This window comes from Vespula vulgaris, chromosome 19 (assembly GCF_905475345.1).
Source record: "Vespula vulgaris chromosome 19, iyVesVulg1.1, whole genome shotgun sequence".
In the NCBI taxonomy this organism is placed as follows: domain Eukaryota; kingdom Metazoa; phylum Arthropoda; class Insecta; order Hymenoptera; family Vespidae; genus Vespula; species Vespula vulgaris.
This window is the reverse complement of record NC_066604.1, coordinates 2,187,934-2,209,142: the sequence shown is the minus strand read 5'-3', so window position 1 is coordinate 2,209,142 and position 21,209 is coordinate 2,187,934. Positions and strand designations below refer to the sequence as shown.

The window sequence follows — 21,209 nt, the reverse complement described above, 5'->3', positions numbered from 1 at the left end:
TTCGTTCGTTCATGCGTTTCACAAAAGTCGTTCGATTAATAGTTACATTTGAAAATATAATCGAAATTCAAAAGCGATTATTATTCATCTAACAAAACGACAGAATTTGCTCTTCTTCCAAAAGAATTCCATGCAAAAAAATATGATATATATTACGTCCGTAGTACAGGTATTAGAAATTTGAAATTTGATAATAATTTTGTTTTCTTTATGTGTTCTAAGTGTTATACGATGATCGTTATTAATAATGTAGAAAGAAGTGCAGTAAAAAAGTCATTTGTTTATTAACAATTTATTAAATTGTATAATTTTATAAATTAGATGCATTCTGAAACTATTTTTTGCCAAAATAAAAGGAATTTAGTTCGCAAGAATTTGTTTATAAATAATTGTTTATAACAAATTGTTAATTAATTATTAACAATACGATAAAAAAATAGAGAATATTCTGCCCTTTAAAATGATATTTTACTCAAGTCTCTACGATTTTTAGATCCGAAGATATTCTCATGTAAATGAAAATCATGGCTATTAACAATATAAAAAAAATCATTTTTTTCGATAAACAAAATAATTTGTTTATAAATTATTTATCAATTTGCGTAATTTTATAAATCAGTCGTGATCTGAATCTTTTTCTGTGACAAAATAAGATGAATTTAGTTCGTATGAATTTGTTTATAACAAATTGTTTATAACAAATTGTTAATTAATTATTAACAATGTGATTAAAAAATAGGAAATATTTTGCCCTTTAAAATGATATTCGTTTCAAGTTTCTACGATTTCTAGATCCGAAGATATTCTCATGTAAATGAAAACCATGGCTATTAACAATATAAGAAAAAGATCATTTTTTTCAATAAACAAAATAATTTGTTTATAAATTATTTATCAATTTGCGTAATTTTATAAATCAGTCGTGATCTGAATCCTTTTCTGTGACAAAATAAGATGAATTTAGTTCGTATGAATTTGTTTATAACAAATTGTTTATAACAAATTGTTAATTAATTATTAACAATAGGCTGAAAAAATAGAAAAAATTTTGCCCTTTAAAATGGTATTTGAATCAAGTTTCTACGACTTTTAGTTCCGGAGATATTCCCATATAAATGGAAACGTTTACGTTGACCCAGTGACCTACATAATTTCATTCAAATTAGCGCGTGACACACTGACCTATATAAATTCCGAGAATTTACGCATCTCAGCTGATCGAATTACTACTACTACTACTATTACTACGAACAGCTGTAGTGAATGAATTATGAATGAAAATCTTTCAAAGGCGATATCTCCGGAACGGAAAGTCGTAGAGACTTCATTCAAAAACCATTTTAAAGTATAATTTATGCTTTATTTATTTAAATATTTAAACAATATCGTTATAATAAAATCGATTTTGTTAATAATTTTTAAAATTGACTTTTTTCTTTCCTTTCGTAATAAAGACATCATTATGATAAAAAATTCAAATTTTATTATAAATATGTAAATTTTATTTTGTTTATTTAAAATAAAATATAGATCTATTAATAGTCGCCAATGTAGAATATTAAAAAATTAAAAACTCTGAAGAGTTTTTTCTTTTGTAATAAGTATAATGAAGTTATTTAAATACAACACGATTTAGTTTAATTGTTAGTGTTAAAAAAAAATTATTTAACATAGAATTATATATACTATTTCGTGGAGCACACTTTGCTCTTTTAATCGTACATTTCAGCTACGTATGAATCGAACTACATAAACGTCCATGATTAACATGAAAGCTTATTATAAGGCAATTATCGAGCACATAATCATGTGCAATAGGTACATACTACTATGATGATAATCCTAATTAAAGATGAAAGCTTTATCGTTCGACAATTATTATCTATTCTTCTATTCGATTAATTTTAAAAGAAAATATTTCTAAATTCAACAGAATATAATTCGACAAAATATTTAATATGATCATAACAATGGAAATATATACACGATAATCCTAATCAAAATCGAAAGCGTCGATCTTATTAGAATCAATTTTTCTAATATACAAAAGTGTTACAAAAATTTCAAATTAATATTAAATGAAATATAAAATTTAATATACACGACAAGACATCAAATCACTATAGAGAAAGAGAGAGAGAGAGAGAGAGAGAGAGAAAGAGAGAGAGAGAGAGAGAGAGAGAGAGAGAGATGGAGTGAGAAAGAGCGAATGAGACAAAGACAGAAAATAAATGAATTATCTTCGTTCCGTATGCTATTCAAGGCTGCCTACAACTTTAAGACGCCGTTACTCCTTTTATCTTGCAGAAAATTTCGAATTAGATTCTCTCTCGACGATCTCTAAAGTTCGAATCTTAGGATAGAGAGTATTAAAGGAAAAGGGATGAAGAAGGAAGGTAGAAAGGTGAGTCTCGTAACGAGAAAGTAAGTTTACTCGTAGAAACGAGTTCCTAGAGAAATACTTCCCGTTCATTGGATCGGCTAATGTACACAAGAGTAAAGAAGAGAAGAGAAGAGAAGAGAAGATAAGAGAACTGAAGAGAAGAGAAATAGAAGCAGAAGATGAAGATGAAGCTAGCGAAGCAACAGATTTCCGTAGAGAGCTGTGTTCAACGTCTGGCACGTAGGCACGAGATATCGATAAAACGCGTCGGAGCGTGGAAGATCGATCTGGCACACTTTTAAACGAATATACGTACGTGCTTGCGTGTATATATAAGATGGTAGAAGAAGAAGAAGAAGAAGAAGAAGAAGATGAGGAAGAAGATGAAGAAGAAGAGGATGAGGAGAAGGAAGAAGAGGAGGAGGTGGAGGAAGAAGAAGAAGAAGAAGAAGAGGAAAAGCACCACGAAACGTCTTTGAAATCAAATTTGCGCGTCGAGAAATCGTCGGTCCGTGAAACGAAGTAACGAATAAAACGCGAAACGGCAGAACGAAAGAACTTTTCGACATTCGTCGAAGAAAATAAAAAAACGGAAAAAGAAGTAAAAGAGAAAAAAAATCGAAAGAAAGAGGGCATTCGTTAAACGATTCGATTTGAAGGGAGAAAACTTCCAATTGTTTTCATCGTAAAAAAATCACTCGTTAACAAGTAGATACATTTAATATCGAAAAAAGTTTGTTAAATATAATTTTCGTTTTTGTGAAATTTGTAATAACGTAAGTTTGAATTAGCCATTCATATTAGATTTAATTAAATGCGAAAGAAATATATTCCACGAAAATTTTCTTTTTATTTATTTCTTTTCCTTTTTTCTCTTTTTTTCTTTTCGCGATAATAAAATAAAGTATAAATTGAATTATTGAAATTGTTAACGTTCCAACTAATCGTCGCTCTTGTAATAAAGATTAGAGTACTTCTAGATAATCATTTGGACATTGAACAAGTAAGTAAGGATATGTTACGAGATATTAACGAAATTTATCAATATAATGCTATTATCGAAACATATGTTCACTCATTATCTACTTATAAAAAAAAAAGGACAAAAATGTTGACATCGAATTTAATAATTGGAATGCTGAAGGGTTAATAAAGATAATATCATTTGGAACGATCGATAAACGAATAAAAAGAATTAAATAATCATTTGAAAAAAGTATAAAGGAGAGAGTATACGATCCATCGACCTACTGAATTATTCTTTATCGTTAATTCGACCGAACGAATATATAGAAAGCTTACGCGATCCGATAAAGCCAATATAAACGCTAACTGCAGACAACGAGGCCAAAGGGCATCGGCTAATCCTGCACGATGAAACGAAACGATACTGCAACAGTACAGTTCTCTACTATATTCTCTTCTTCTATGTGTGTATGTGTGTATTGTGAGAGAGAGAGAGATACTCGATGAAATCAGTATATATAGTACGTATATACATACACATATATATACACTCATGAATGTATACATATATATATACATATATATATATACATATATCGAAGAACTATTCGAATCGATACAAAAATCCGCGTGTAACGATGCGAAAGAACGCGATTTCGTTTCTCTGTTTCTCTCCTTTCAGTTTTCGCCCCCTGGAAAATGTTTTTTCTTTTTTTTTTTTGTTACCTGCCACCAACTCTTCCTCCCTCTCTCTCTTTCTCTCTCTCTCACTCTATTGTGAATTCACGAACTAGCTGGAAATCCGTTCGAAAAGGCGATACGAGTTTTGTCTGTAACTCTATACGTCGATAGCAAGATACTCGATAAACGTAACGCGTAGAGGTATACATAGTACATACGTACATATGTAGATATACTAGATAGGAGTATATTCGAGAACTTGGATTCTTTGGATGCTTTCGAGTAACTCGAAATAAAACTATATATATATAGCTATTTCAGTTATTTCAGATGTACATATTTCTGTATATACGAAAAGAATAGATTATATATTAAAACTATTTGAAAAGATATATATATAGAAAGAGAGAGAGAGAGAGAGAGAGAGAGAGAGAGAGAGAGAGAGAAAGAGAGAGAGAAGAAAGAGAGAAAAAGGAAAAGAAAGGAAAAGCTCATTCATCGAATATCACAACTGATTTTGAATAAAATTCATTGACTAATCTAAAACAAGGAAAAGAAATAGAAAAAGAAAACGAAGGAAGAAAAATAAAGAAAAGAATATGATCGACTATAAAAAGAGTAAAATATGTTTTTTCTCGAAAATAACACGTAGCAATAGATTCTCCTTCGAGAATAGAAATGCAAGTGGAGTTTAGTTATACGATAGGGCGGTGTAATAACCTTCGTGTCCCAGATATGAGAGGAAAATCGAAGTCGACGACGACGACGACGACAACGACGACGACGACGACGACGACGACGACGACAACGACGAGGACGTACATATTGGCTGCTCGAAAGGTAGTCTAGACAGAAGGATAGAAAGAGAGAGAAAGAAAGCGAGAGAGAGAAAGGCATCGTCCTAGTTTTTCTTACGTCTCTCTTCCTTTCTAAAACCAGCACAACTTTCCTTTCGAAGTTATAATCCTTCGGGGGACAGATATACCTTGCCTAGAGCACTTGATTCCAAGATGTCAGTGGACAATGAAAGACAACGTTTTCAGTATACTACTGGTATATAGCTCGTAAACTTAAGGATTACTCTAGCTCGTATATAAAATTTTCGGTCGAAAGAGAGGCATACATACCACGTGTGATATGTATGTATTTGTATATCATATATTTATACATATGTAAGAAAGTGAATAAAGAAAAAATAAGTCTGGTACATGTTTCCTAGACAAAGAAATAAACTCCTTTTAAGAGAACGGTGCAAGGATCTTTTAGTCTTATAAATATTCAACCATTCTCTTTCTTTCTCTATCTTTCTCGAGAGAAATATAAATAAACATTTCTATGTTAAAACATATATATATGTATTTATGTATGCATTTACGTACACAGGTATCTAGACATATTTAAGTATATTCGCTTGACGTCTTTTAAATGTTTCAAAAATCATCTACACGCTTGAAATAATCTATGTAATTTTAAATCGAACTTTCTATAGGTTGAGCCAAATATTAAAGTCCATATGATGATACTTTATTAATAAAAATTAATCACTAATTTTTTTTTTTTTTTTTTTACTTTTTTATTTCTTTTTTCCCTTTTTTCTTCTTCAGATTACAAAAAGAAAATAGATCTTTAGGACCTTTTGGTACATCCAGTATTTGGATATAATCCATATATCGGTATTATTTTCATTAAGAGGTGATATAATCACGAACTAACATAGATCTTGATCACGATGTTATTCTTGAAATAAATTCTATAGAAGTAGGACAATTATTGTACTCGACATATGATACGAATTCTTTAAATGGAACTTTGAAATATCTTTGGGATCAATTATTAAACGATGTTACCTCTATTAGTATATATTGTACATATATACATACATATGAACTCTATCTATACGTTCTCCATTCTTTTTGAAAATTGCATTTTACCTCGTTTTCCTTCTTATTTGCTTAGCCTATTCTAAATCATTCTGAATCGAGTAAAATCAAGTGGCATAACTAGATGCTCAGATTCTATATACCTTTGAGCTATACCAACGAGTAATTAAAGTGTATTTTCAAGGTAACTAATCAACTCGCCGGAAAATTTTCCCCCGCGAGTGTTTGCGGTAGAACGAAATTCCATATACGCGCACTACAAACGTAATGACCGTACGAGAGTTTCTCGAGCGAATGCTACCGTTTGAGTATCTTAATTATGCAAATTTCTGAGGTTCCAAGATAGAGATAGAGAGAGGGAAAGAGAAAAGGTGAAGAGGTGGAAGCAAGTAAACCGAAAGGAAATACACGGAGAAACGTATTAGTAGGTCGTGCAGAGCCGCGACTAAATCCTATTTCATTTTCGAGTGATTTCGAGATGCTTCAACATTAATTTGCCTCATCTTACGAATTGCCGCGTTTATGAATCTCAAACAACCTGACAAAGAGAAAGAGAGAGAAAGAGAGAGAATACATTGTTTCGAAATAAAACAACGTGTTTTACTTAGAAATGATGTCTAAATACGTTAATCAATATATATTAATCCTGGAAAAATACCTTCGAATGAAATCAAATTCAATTAAATTCTATCGCAAATTCTTCGTGCATTTCGAGTTAGTAATTATCTTAAATAAATTTGAGTATGAAAGAGAGAAACGGAGAAAATGAAGAGGAAAGAAAAGAAAATAAAGGAGATGAAAAACGAAAAAAAAATTAGAAAAGAAAGAAAAAGAAAGGGAAAATAGAAAAAATAAAAAAGGAAGAAAAGAGAAAAGATTTCGTAAGAATCAAATCCGTCTTCAAACGTTTTAATGTACAACATTCTTTTTATAAAGAGAGAGAGAGAGAGAGAGAGAGAATTCCATTTTCCATTTTCTTAGCTCACCGCGCGTCTAATTATTTTTCGACCGTAGCTGGGCGATACGATTCAGAGGTCATCTTGTTATGTTCCAGATTGAATGTAATCAAGCTGGAATTCACGAAAGTCTGAAGCGCGGAAACGCGAGTCTCGAGAACTCGAATGAAAATTGCAGCCGCGAATCCAACAGCGGCTCTCTGCTCTTAATAATCCAAGATAAAAACATCTCTCATTTTCCCCTTTCGAGTCCGTGCGCGTTTTCGTTTCTTCTTTGGTCCTTTCTTTTCTTTTCTTTTTGTTTGTATTTTTTTTCTAATTCTTTGTTCCTTTTTGTTTCCTTCATTCTTTTTTTCAATATTCCATTCATATAGTCGGTCACGTTCAAAATTCAACACGCGTATCGATCTATTAAAAAGGGAAATGAAGGAGAAAATAAAAATAGGAATGATAGAAGAATAAAAAGAAAAATAAATAGGGAAAAAATGAAAAGGAATAGTAAAAAGATAGAAAAGAAAGAGAAATTGTAGCTGTGCCGCGTGTCTTTGGAATCATTGATAAGAACTCCAGGACATAGCAAGGCAACAGCCAGTTTTATCTCCACAGATTGAAAACGCCAATGCTGACGATGGTAAACGTAAGCATGGAGCTGGTCTGTGGGTGGTGATTTTTTCTTAGGGAAAGAAGAAAGAGAGAGATGATAGAAGAAATAGGGAATAGAGGGAAAATTCAGAAGAAAAACACCACTAAAGGAAAGAGGGAGAAACATGGAGAATAGAGAGTCGCGGGACTTGAACCTTCGTCGAAACAACGTAAAGGTTTCAACGAGCGAACATTTAACGAGCACGGCTAAACCAACTGTTCTGAAGTCTTATCTTTCTCTATTCATTTCTTCACAATAACATTATCTAATGCAAAAAATCTTTAAAAAATTTTATAATTCGTATTAAAAATTCAAACTATGAGAATAGTTTATATGATAATTAAAAAAATTCATTAAGAAAATGACTCGCGAAAATTTTGCAAAAAATCTACAAATGAATTTTTGAATCGTATATACATGATAAGAGAAAAAAAAGAAAAAAAAATATGTGTGTGTGGCTAGTACGATTCACGCCGATCTATGGTCAGAGAAGAACCGACAGACAGTGAGAAAGCGGAAGCACGATTAATCTCCACAGTCCAACACCCAGGTCCTTTTGAAAGCAGACACGGAACTTCAGTCAAACTGTGGGAGGGAATGGATAGAAGGAGAGAATGGAGACGACGAAGAAGAGAGGGGAGAGAACACATAACATCGAAAACCCACCGAGGATTTGAGACTCACGACGTTGGAGTTTGGAAGAGAGAGGAAGAGAGAATCCAAAATGGAAAGTTCCGTATTTAGCTCGCACGGCTACGATCACTGCATTAAACATTACCCTAATTTTTGATTTATACCGACACTTTAATCTTTCTCTTTCTATATATGTATGTATGTATGTGTGTGTGATGTGTGTGTATATATATATATATTATTAGTATTATATGATGTTTAATAAAAATTATTTAATTTTCATTCATGTTTAAATTCATAATTAAAAAAAAGGAAGCTATACAGTTATTTAATATAGAGTATATTATTATCAATTTGATTATATTTTTATTATTATTATAATATATTTTTCAGAGATAAAAAATAAGTGAGAAAAGTCGAGGATACGGTTAAAGTTAACGTCGAACATAAATACATACATATATGTAGATATATATACGCGTGATATAGTCTATCCTTTAGCCGTGTCAGCAGTAGCGTATCTTTCGCGAAACGGTGGGTGCCTCTTCGGGTGTATCAAGGGAAGATATATCGAATTTATCGGGCTACGGAATACAACCGTCTTTCTACGGTGCAACGAATTTTCTTATATTTTAGGCGAGCTCGGTTTTCCTCCTTCTCCTCAGTCTCTCACTTGCAATACCTTTTTCTCGAATAACGAATGGCATTACGATTATTCAATTTGTTTTTCCAGTAACTTCGAAAGCGAAGACCTTCGGATACATTCAAGATAATAATAAAAGTGCGAACAATTGTGTAAAAGGGTTTTCACCGTTATGGATTGTCCATCGTTAGGTACGTGATTTCCCTTTGGATAGAAGGTATGGACTTTATTAGAAATTTTATAAAGAATCTTTTTCCTTTATGAATTTATAAAATTATTATGGTAATACGTATCCCTTTGTTCCTTTCGATAGAAAAAGATATATATATATATAGCTATCATTGAAATCCGATAATAATAATATCCAATAATATTCTATATAAACTAATTCCTAAACATTTTCTACGCGTATTGAGCAGTTATTAAAATTAGTGATTTTAATTAGACATGAGATATAGCCAACTAACTCGCTAATACCCTAGCGAGAACGATAGAATAGCTAAAATAGGACGCTCGCGTAAATCCCACGAAGATTCCTCATGGGAACTAGAAAAGCTCGTTTTCGATCGGATTCCAAGTTTCCAATCTTCTCTTAGAGACAAGCTGCTGTTGCAAGTAGGTGGTCGTTGAATGAACACACACCCCCTTTACGTGTGACAGTAACAATGCGAATGGAAAAGAAAAGAGAAATCTTTCTCATTGATACCTCCTTTTTTTTCTTTTCTCTTTCTTCTCTTCTTTTTTCTCTTCTTGTTTAATCTACAACGAGATTCTCCAAAAGTTCCTAAGTTTAATTTTAAAAATCAATTACATACTCTTTTTTGAGACTAGTTAAGGCACTAGTTTTACAATAAAATTGAATGTGTGTCTGAGGTACGACAGAACAAGTGATTTTCAAAATCAATAATTCTTTTTCACAGCTCTATCAATCCAATAATTAAGCTTGTAATTTCACGGGCTAAGCTTACAGTATTACGATTTGAAAAGAGAAAAAAGGAAAGGAGAGAAAAGTAAAGACAATAAAGAGGAATTAAAAAAAAAGAATCATTAATCCAAGAAGTTTCAAAAAAGAGTAATTGACTTTTAATATCACCCAGAAACTTTTAACCCAGCCACGAACATTCGGCCCACCCTACATACGTACCTAATATTATTTCCAATTACTTTTTTTTCCCCCAAGTTCCAATTTCCAATTCACGACATTTTACGTGGAGAGGGTGAGAAAAGAAAAGAATAAGAACGCTTGAAAGAAAATACAAAATGCATCGTGGAGGAAGTATAATTCCAAAAAAAAAAGGAACCAAAAAAAAAGAAGAGAAAAAAGAAAGAAATGATTTAAAAGCGAAAGTGTCTGGCATAAACCACGCGTTGGCCGGTTCTTTGAACGTTGCTTTTGAATAATATCACCTTGGCGTGACGGCGCGATATTAAGCCTCGCGTTTTCAGTGCTCCCCGTTATTAAAGCTTCGACGCCCTAAAGGGGTTAGCCCGTTCGTGAGACAGCGACGGCTGAAAGGGGTTGAAGTAGATACCGACCTCCTGAAATGACACTCTGAGAACAACATTTTCTCCTGCTTTCTCTCTCTCTCTCTCTCTTTTTCTTTTTAATATTCTCTAAATATTTCCAATCATTTTTCTCTTTTTCCTTTTTTCTTTTTCAAAGATTTTCACTGAAATTGTTGAAGCATGTATAGATATTTTCAATTCGATTATCTTCTATTCTCCAACAGGGGAATCCTCGAAGGTGTTTAAACGAACTGCCAACTTGATACAAGATAAATGTACTGTCTGGAGAAAAGCAATTGACTTGAACTTGTTAGAATTGCGTTTTTACTCGATCGAAGAAATAACTGTTGTCTATCTAAGAAGAAAATGAAAATGTGCATCCGCACATTTTATATCATAGACGATTCTTTTATACATACATATATGTATAATAAACTTATCCAAGAATTTGACGATATTGATATACTTATACATTATACAAATCACTATTTATAAAATCTAATCTCAAATTATTTTCATTATGTCTCAAGAAAGAGAAAAAAACATAGTCCGATGTATTCTTATTTAAAAAAAAAACCCTTCCTGGTAGTTACTCTCGAAAATTTTCAGCCTTTTAGACTTTTTAAATCGAGCCATCGTTAAAAAAGAAACAGAGGAGAAAAAATTGAATAAAAAATAACGGACCGAAAGAGAAATTATTTCTTTTTCTTCTTCTTTTTCTTTTTCGTTTTCCTTTTCTTTTCTTTTTTTTTCTTTTCTTTTCTTTTCTTTTTTTGCGATCTTTTCACGTGGAAATGAAGCGCAACCACAAATAAGAAGGAAACACCGACGTAAACGCATGCAAACACGCATTCCGGTGTAAAAGGTCTGTGAACGTGGATAAAACGAAATGGGGATGAGAAAAGTCGATGAATGACGAAGAAAAAGATCCTTTGAGATGTGTATCTACTACATTCAAAGGGTTGTACGTCTGTTTACTCTCAAAAAAATAATACATATCGAAAATCCTATTTCAAAATGAGAGGTACGAAAAGAAGACGGAGACCTTTCGTAGGAACCTCTTTTATCGCCCTCAAAAAAAACTACACGCACATACACACACAGACAAACAAATAAAAAAGGGGTGAAGGAAACAGAAAAAAAAAATAAAAAGAAAAGAAACAAATATCAAGCTTAACATTAAAAGATATCATGTCGATGCTTTAGCCACAAACATCTAACAAATAATATTATTATTTTATTATTAAATATTATTTAAAATATATTAATAAACAAACGTAAAAATGTATATTCCGAATTGAAGCGAGAAAGGGGGAGAGAGAGAAAGAGAGAGAGAGTTAGAGAGGAAGGGAGAGAGAGTGCATGAATATTCATAGATATGCAAACAGTTCCAACACCTGGAGCGTACACTTGCAGTTAATTGCAGCGTGGGAACGTCCTGTAATAATAGGTTAACGTGTTTTCCTAAACTCACGAAGATGAGAGAGAGAGAGAGAGAGAGAGAGAGAGAGAAAGGGATAGAATGAGATAGAAGGGAAGGGAGAGACGAATCGATCGATCGAAGTAAGTAAGGCTAGTATCTCTAACCTCGTATAGATAGTAATGTAATAGTAGTCCCTATTTCACACAAGAATAGCAGAAAAGAGACGAGTTAGAAGAAATGTTCTATCTTATACTTCTTCTTGCTCTTATTCTTTTCCTTCTTATTTTCATTTTTCCGTGGAGACAATAGATATATCCTGGAAAGTTCTCCGATCGCGATCGTTGTAGCTCGAGGAAATGTTAAATATGGCGGTAGGATCTGTTTGCATTACCCTCGTGAGCACAGTAGTCGAGGTCGGACAACATTTACCTTAGCGAAGGTAGCTCCTTCGTCCGAGACGTCTTGGTTTCTTTGAAGTATCTTCAGAGTGATGGATGCAGTCTCAATTTCTAAGGTACAGTAGATACAGGCTCAACCCCTTCAACGTGTCTATCACCCACGAAGACTCTTAACCTTCTCTCGCATTTTGAAAACGAACCAACGAAATTTCTCTTCCATATTTCTCTCTTTTTCGTTACTGGTGGAAAGTTTGAGAGAGAGTAGGACGTTTGGACGTGTTTGTGTGAGAGTGGAGAAGGTGTGGAATACTACAGGTTTCCTATCCAAACGAGTTGTTGATCGATGTGTTGAATGTTTTCGACGAATTAATCTCTTCTAACTCTTCTTTATTTGTCTACTCGTCCACTGGCCTTATTAAGAACTCTAAAGACATGTATATATGTGTGTGTTTGTGTGTGTAGACAGAAATAGAGGTAGAAATAGAGATAGAGAAAGAGAGAAATAATAGATTTAATCAGACATTCATAAACGTAACGTTTTCAGGGAGACGACGAGTCAAATCGCGTAATTAGCAGCATCTGGCTACTAAAGTTAGCTTCGTCGCATTGGTTGACTCGCTAACAAGGCCTCTATCTAGCTAAAAGTTAGCTAGCTAGCTAGCTAACGTAACGAAGCTGAGCTTCACTAGCAATTACATAGTTTCGATTGCATACACCACTCACGCATCCCCCTGCCACTCAATCATCCCACTCAATGAGAACGCCTACAATGCAGTTCGATATATTCGATTACCATATAAAAAATTTTGTGGACAATGACAACGATCATTAAAAAATTCATCGTATGCCATGGCTTTAATATATCTTTCCTTTGACGTTACACCATAACATCCTATTTTTCATTGCGTTTTTTCTTCATCCCCTCCCACTGCTATTTCTACCCTTCTTCTTTTCATCAGCCAATCAACAACGAGTTCTTGATACCCTATCGCCTATGCAAGATCCATCCTTTTTCCAGCGTAATAATGACGTGAAAATCAAGAAGTCGATTTTCAAAGGGATATGCCAGAGGAGTCTTGAGCAGGCATGTAGTTAGGCGCAGGGATGAAAGAAATATTACAAAGCGTCTATTTTCCTTGAAGGTACCTACGTCGTTCTCTCTCTCTCTCTCTCTTTCTCTCTCTCTCTCTCTCTCTCTCTCTCTCTCTCTCTCTCTCTCTCTCTCTCTCTCTCTCTCTCTCTCTCTCTCTCTCTCTCTCTCTCTCTCTCTGGGGAGAAATAAGTGAACCGAAGCTTCACAATGCGTTGCTGTTACGCCAGTTGCATAGAAAGAAGAAGAAAGAAAAAGGATGTGGAAGGGTAATAGTTCTGAGCCTGAGGGGTGGCTAGAAGGTAGTGGTAAAAGTAAAAGAGATAGATATAAGAAATAGTACAAGGAAAAAGGGGGAAAAGACCGGCTTAATGTACAAGAGATAGAGAGGTAGAGAAAACGATTTCTTATCTATCTTAACACGTTGGATACCGAACTATTTCACGTCACGTTCGAATCATATGGCTTATCAATGACCCATGATATGCAAAACTATACACGATAATTCAGCATCAGCTGATGATCATGATAATGATGACGTGATGATGATGACATTCTAAAGTATTTTATGATTATCTTTCATTTAATATTGAATAACCATCATAACGTTCTCAATAAAAAATTCGACGTGTTCAAAGGAAAAAACAAAATAATAACTAAAAAATAACTAAAAAGATTTCAATATAAAGAAACTTCGATAGAGGATATATCTTTCATTGATATATAATCAAATTAACGATCAATGAAAAAGAATGAAAAATAAAAGAAATTAAATCAATAATAGTTTGAAGAAAACTAATATCAAGATATGAAAGTTAACCGGTAGTAAAGAATTGTCGATTGTTCTTTAAAACTATCGATAGGACATCTCGTAATTGAGGTAGTAAAGAAGATAAACAGGAATGGAGAAATAGAGAGAACATGTACAAACGACACATGAGAGAGAGAGAGAAAGAGAGAAAGAGAAACATATATAGAGAGAGAAAGAGAGACAGGAACAGACAAAGAGAGAGAGAGAGTATCGAACAAACCACCGACGAGCGGCTATCGAGAGCAATTCTCCTACGACACTTCGATACGACGATTGGAAGGCAAGCATCGCGAACTTCCTGTTACGTGGCTTTCAATTTGGTGAAACTTGTGCCGTAACGGGTAAGAGCTTTGAACTATCTCACCCTTTTCGAATTTCACGCTTTATACGAACGACGCTAAAGATACCTATGACGATTAAGGTCGACACGTTCTTTTTTTTTTATTTTCATTCTCCCTCTTTTTCCGTTTTTTCTTTCTTATTTTTTCTTTTTTTTTTCTTTCTTCCTTTCTTTATTGGAAAACACTCGATATACGAGATTGAAGAAAATCATGAGACAGATTTGAAGCTACGATGTCCGGTCATCTCACATCAATGGGATAAGTAAACGTGTAGGAGGGATATATGGTGAGGTAGGGTGGATAGATGGGTAAGGGGTCTTGAGAGAAATATTCTGCTGGGCTCTACGGATGAGAGAAGAGCGTGAACTTTCTTGCGTCGGACGAGTTTAGCAAGAAATCAAGCTGGTAGACATTGACAAGGGTTGCCTTGGCTTTGCCTCTCACGGGCTCCAGTTCTAAACCGGGAGATGGGGGTTTTCGTGTCGGAAGAGAAGAGAAGCTGCAAGAAAGCAATGGAGGAATTGGAGAACGGTCGGGCCTACTCTACCCTCGATCTCCTTGCTCCTTCTCCTATGAGCGAAAGAGAAATCGTCTATCTACGAAAAACAGGACGTTCCGCACCAAAGCTTTATTGCCTTCGAAGAGACTAGCAACTCCGGATCGAACTTAACGTTGACTTGAATTTTATCAATTGCCATCTGATTTGATTTTATTCGCTGTCTCTTTTTTCCTTTTCTTTTTCTTTTTCTTTTCCTCTCACACCTCCTTAACGAAGACTAACAAAAACAGAACTGTGTCTAAATCATTGTACAAACAATAATTTTACGTAACGCAGCAATTCTTTTTTCTTTCTTTCTATTGCTTCTTTTGGTTTCTTTTTTTTTTGTTTTGTTTTTTTCCTAAAGAATACGTAAATGTAAATATACGATTGCATCGAAAAAGGATGACGACGTATGGACCAAGGCAGCATCATAAATCCACCACTTCCGGCCCATAACGAAAAGTAATATCGAAGTTCGTCCCACCGTGTCGTTCCCTGGCACAAGTTCCTCTCTCTCTCTCTTTTTTCCCCCTAGCTTCCTCTTTTTTCGCGATGCCTTCCGTTCCCTCACGTTGGCCAACGATAAGCGATATATCGACGCGAAAATGGCGCTCGAGACGCCACAAATTTATTTACGTCGGCGTGTACCCCTCCGGCCCTATCCCCCATATCCCTCCCAATCTTTCCTCCCATTCCCATTCACCGCTTTTACGCTCGGTTACATTCCACGGGTACGTGAAAAATATGATAATAAATAATTTCGAATCTGCAAAACATTTAATTTCTCATTAATCGTAACTCAAAATTTCAACGAGAGAAATTAACGAATTATACGTGTTAATTAATAAAACGATTATTTATTGTAATCCTTGAAAATATTTAAATCAAACGAAATATATAATATATCAGATATGATTGGAAATTTAATTCGATCTTTTAACCGAGAATGAAAGTTTTTCATCTAAACGAATGAAAGAGAAATATATCCGGAACGGTAATAGACGATCGAAGGAGAAATACACACAAGTAAATCCGATCTTCCGAATGGAGAAAAATAGAAATAAGAGAACCGATCTCGAAAGGACCAATAAAAGGAGCGCAACCGGAGAATCACGATACGTCACGTTCCTGCCACTCGAGAAAGCTATGGACCAGGAGACAGGTAAAATGTAAGATAGAGAAGAGAAGAAAGGGTGGACACTCGAGAAGAGCCGATATGGAACACAAATACAGACATACATACGTACGTACACATACAGGGTGTCCCGTTTATCTCAAAAAAAAAGAATATCTCGTAAGAGACTGAACGACTATCGAGAAAATTATTTTTACAATTTTTTTTCGCTATGAAATTATTTGAACATACTACATTGCCAACTTATTTTATTATGATTTTTTCGCAAATTAAACGATGGAGAAAGAAGGTATCAAAATCAATTTTATTTCTTTCTCATAGAATCCTATTTTTTTTTTTTCTTTCCATAATACAATAAAATTTCTTGAAACGAATTTGACGACGTGATTAAACGAATGATTGTATTTCAAGAATAATCACTATGATTTCATTATCGATCACTCCTCTTTCCTTTTCCACTTTTCATCTGAATTTAAAGTTAAGAATCAAATCGAAAATGACAAATATTCGAAAGATTTTTTTATCGACAACGAACTAGGATCGATTTAAAAGCAACTTAGTGTTAAATTACCTGTCGCTCCCGTTTAAATTACCTGTCGAAAGTTTCACCGAGCAATGTGTTGCATCGCTGTCGAAAGAGAAATCGTCAGAGGAATTTCTTCCTCCTTGTAAGAAGAAAATATTTCTTTTAGAAGAAAATATCAAAAGCGAATTCGCATCCCTTTGATAAGAAAGATTTCATGATGGAGATGTATACATACTTTGAAATATTAATCTACATGAGTTCGTAGTCGCAAATCTTTTAAAACATATCGTTTTGAGAAAAAAAAAGAAACAAAAAAGAATGTAAGATTTTTCTACGAAGGGTTGTTTTTTTCTATTTTTAAATCTGTCATCGATCGATCGTGTTGGTACGATTTGCGAAACACCGCAGCAGGACGTACGCCGAGGCTAATTTGACTGTCGTAATTAGCTTCGTTTATCGGACCACACCATGTTCGTCGTGTACCAATCGTAGAGCAATGACTACGAGAGAGAAAGAGAGAGAGAGAAACAGAGATACAGATAGATAGATAGATAGATAGATAGATAGATAGATAGATAGAGAGATAGAGATAGAGAGAGAGAGAGAGAGAACAATCGTGGGCGATAATCTTCGTACCTGCCACTGGTGCAAACAATTAATGTTGTTCCGGTAAGTTTGCCATGATTACCGTGATTTTCGAATAAAGCTATATGGTCATTTACAAGGTCTTAACCAATAATCATAGAGAGATCCTTTCTAGTAATTACTATGATCTTTCAACGACACCAGATTACACTATATATTGTTAAAATTTGCAGATTTTGATATAATGTCTATCCACCCTGTCCTGATCGCAATAATTTTTTATAAATATATATTATTATATATATGCATATAAAATTATACATATATAATTATAACATTACTACATTCTTTTCTATTGCATTATATTATATTATTATATAATTATACACATATATATATTTTAAAAATAGAAGAATTTATAAAGAAAATAAATTGCATTGTTCTAAAAAGAGTAAAGACGACTCTACTCGATAAAATAGCACAGTGGTTAAAACCGTTCTCGCTTTTACCGGCACGCGGGCGTCCGATTCGCGCTCACTCTCGACGCGTAGAGAGAGAGACCGGACATCGATCGTGTCAGGAGCCGCGAGAAAGATTTTCATTCGCGTACAGAACGCGTATGTACATATATACGACATATGTATATAAATAGAGATACATACATATAGGAATGAATTACATAGGAATAGTAAAAGAGCATGCTCGAGGAATGTTGAATCGAAGTTGTGAGTACGCAGGATCGCCTGGTTTATCATGGATTGGCGCCGAAAATTATTGCAAAAAACAAATAAAAAAATAAAAAAAAAGAAATACGCAAGACGACGACAAACGACAACAACAACAACAACAACAACAACAACAACAAAAGAAAAAGAATAACAAGAAAAGGGGAAAGAAGGAAATAAATGGAAACAAAAAGAAAAGAACAGAAATGAAAAGAAAAAGAAAAGAGAAAGGAAAAGGAAAAAGGGAAAGAAAAATAAGAAAGGTAGTTGGACTTACATTCTTTGCTTTTCTCAGCAACGACGGAGGGCGCGAGTATACTAAGCAGGATAACCAGAAGGACGAATGGAATCTGGTTGATAGTATTATTGGCGAGTCCTCCAGGAAGAGGCGTCGTCCTCTTGATCCGCGTGGGTCCGCGAGCGCGGGGCGGACCCCGCGACATCGCGGACATGTCGTCCTCTTCTGCACGATGTCTCCTCCACTTTTCCCTCTGAGTAATATTTCAATGTTAATTTTTTTAGACCTATGTTCCTCAATAGGAAAGACGACTGGAACACTTTACGTCTTCTTTGCCGGCACTCCCGGTAGCACAAGGGTACACGTTGGTAGTATTACTACGATTACTATTACTATTACTACTACTACGATGTTGAGTACTTTCTGCGTAAAAGGTAGACATAACCTCGAGAGAGATAGATAGATAGATAGAAAGAGAGAGAGAGAGAAAGAGAAAGAGAGAAAGAGAAAGAGAGAGAAAGTCACTCGGTGAACGAACCGATCACGACGATAACGAAATGGAGGAGAAGATGAGAGGATGAGTAGAAGGACACGAATAAGATATTCCTCTCACACGATTTCTACACTCTTCTCAAACGAATCTAGAGTAGACGAGTTACTCTCATGGAACGCAGCGCGAGAGTCCGCGCGCGTTTCTCGCGCTACGAACCGGAGCAGGTCGCAAAGGGAACGACGATGCTGCCGGTGGTGGTGGTGGTGGTGGTGGTGGTGGCGGTGGTGGTGGTGGCGGTGGTGGTGGTGGTGGTGGTGGCGGCAGCGACGGCGGTGGTGGTGGTGACGGTGGAAGTGGTGGTTGGTGGTAATGGTGGTGGCACGACTGAAGGCGCCGGTGCTGCTCTGATATTTCTACTACTAACAGTCCTGCTTCCGCGGGGGTGAACGCGCAAGGGATGAACGGATACGTGTACAGACACGTATTCTTCCTCTCTATCCCCTCACTCTTCTCCCTTTCTCTCTCTCTCTCTCTCTCTCTATCGAGAAATTCACTATTGTCGATCTACTCGCTTCGTACTCGATGACCGTCACAGACAAACACAACGACTACGACACCAACGACTACTATGTGGTTGGTCTTCTTCGCGCACTCTCGTGTTCCATATCGATCCGTTAGCTGGAAAACGCTCTCACCCCTTTTCCACCCTCTTCCTACGCCTACATCAATCCCTCTTACCTCTCCCTCTTCTCCATATGTATATATATATATATATATCGTGCGTCTGCGCAAGGTATATGGACGACATTTTTTTTATTTTTAAATATTCCCGCGATATTTCATGGAAAAGATTGAAATCTTCTTTATCGTTTCTGAATTATTATAGGATAGGATAGTATTCAGCCTCAAAAATTGAAGGACTTTTTAATCATACTTGTTTCTCTCCCTTTTTATCATAATAATTTGTATTTCGTTTATTTTAATATCATTTTTCTAAATGAGACCTTTCTATCCGGGATCCTTACGTAAGATACGACCGCGAAACGAAACACTTTGCGGTTTCTCTCAAGTAAACGAAACGCTTTAAACGAGTTTAATAGCTGGTCTTATCGTAACTGACGTAATCACTCGATAAAGGAAGGTCAAGTAATAAGATGTCTCTTTGATCCAGATCCCGGTCCAAGGAAAAAGGAAAGAAAAAGCAAAAGTGAAACGATCTAAGTTACTCCAATTACCTCTAATTAATTTTATATAAATTATATCTCTTCGATATCTGAAGAATTAAAAACACTCGGAAATTATACGAACGCTTGACAAAAACTTATGTACACAAACGAGCTGCAAGGTTGGTGAAAAAAATGATAGGCCATGCAGCGAGGTTTGAATTTTAAATTTGATCCCTTCTCTTGTTGAAGCTCTCAAGAATGATCTCTTTTGAGCAAAAAAAAAACAGAAATAAAAAGAGATTAGAAACATTGTATATACATATATATACAAACATCGAGCTGCATTCGAATGCATCGGATACACATTCGTAACACCTGCAACGGACGAGTGTCGTCCACGCAAGCAACGCCAACGATGATAACGTTATCATCGATTCGTTGCACATTTTTTATCAGTGATCAAGGCCGCTCTACGTCATATTCATGAATATTCCTATTAAGAGGGTTCCTAAAATTCTTCTCCTTGATCCGTATGCGTTAGAACCGAAACTGCTGACCTTTGACCGAAAAAATCTCTCGGAAAAAATGAAAATCAGCATGTAGTCTCGAATACCCGACAGAATCCATGTTCTGGATAGACGGTGGTGAATCGTACCCTTAGACCACAGGCTGACTATTAGAAAAACAGCAAAATCCGATACAACTATTATAACGTTTATCAAACAACTCGCGGAAATCCGCATGATGGCGCTCTAGAAGCTAATCTTGTATTTCCCGCCGCAATGCCAAGTACATCGTTTATCTGTAATAATCGAATAGGACAGGGATTAACAAAAAGGATCATTCAATTAATATTCATGATAGAAATTATCATACTTACTAACAATTAAACATATAACGATCACAGAACTACCCATTTTTCATACATTTTTATTAGGAAGAATGTCAACTGGGAACACTAACGCGTTTAGCCATCACTTCGATCCTAAGCGTTACAAATTTTTTGCTGACCTCCATTAAAAAAAAAATCGATTACTAAACAAGAAAAAATATGTATATTCTTTTTGGTTTTTCTCGCTGCAAATATTAGTGCGAACAACAAAATAAGAGACCGGCGAAATTCGATTATATATAATCTTAAATATAGAAATAAAAATGATATATCTGCTAGATTAGATATTAAATTAAATTTATATCTCGTCGTGCGTAGGAATCCCTGTTTTACAGGGTTCCCGTAATTATGCAATCGTCTCTTCGCCGCCTTCCACGTAAATTCACTACTTATTACCAATGTCATAACGTAACACTTGCACTTTAGTTAATTATTCCGATGAATTAAAAATCGATCGAAGCTGCGCAATGCAATTGAAAGAACAACAAAAAGTATCGTATTACGAAAGCGTTACGAAAGCCTGATTAAAAAGACAAAAAAGAAGAAAACAAGAA

General features: G+C 34.9%; 1 protein-coding gene across 1 annotated transcript in view; it reads right to left on the bottom strand.

Moving 5' to 3' along the window:
• The window catches only part of LOC127070776 (uncharacterized), a 113,263-nt gene extending 92,320 nt beyond the window's left edge, over positions 1-20,943 (bottom strand). Inside the window, exons 1-2 of the mRNA XM_051009191.1 lie at positions 19,177-20,943; positions 18,144-18,527 (exon numbers count right to left, since the gene is read on the bottom strand). Of these exons, the coding sequence (XP_050865148.1) occupies positions 18,144-18,318 (175 nt within the window). The 5' untranslated portion in view covers positions 18,319-18,527; positions 19,177-20,943. The remainder of the gene's footprint in view (positions 1-18,143; positions 18,528-19,176) is intronic.
• Between the last annotated feature and the right edge of the window lie 266 nt (positions 20,944-21,209).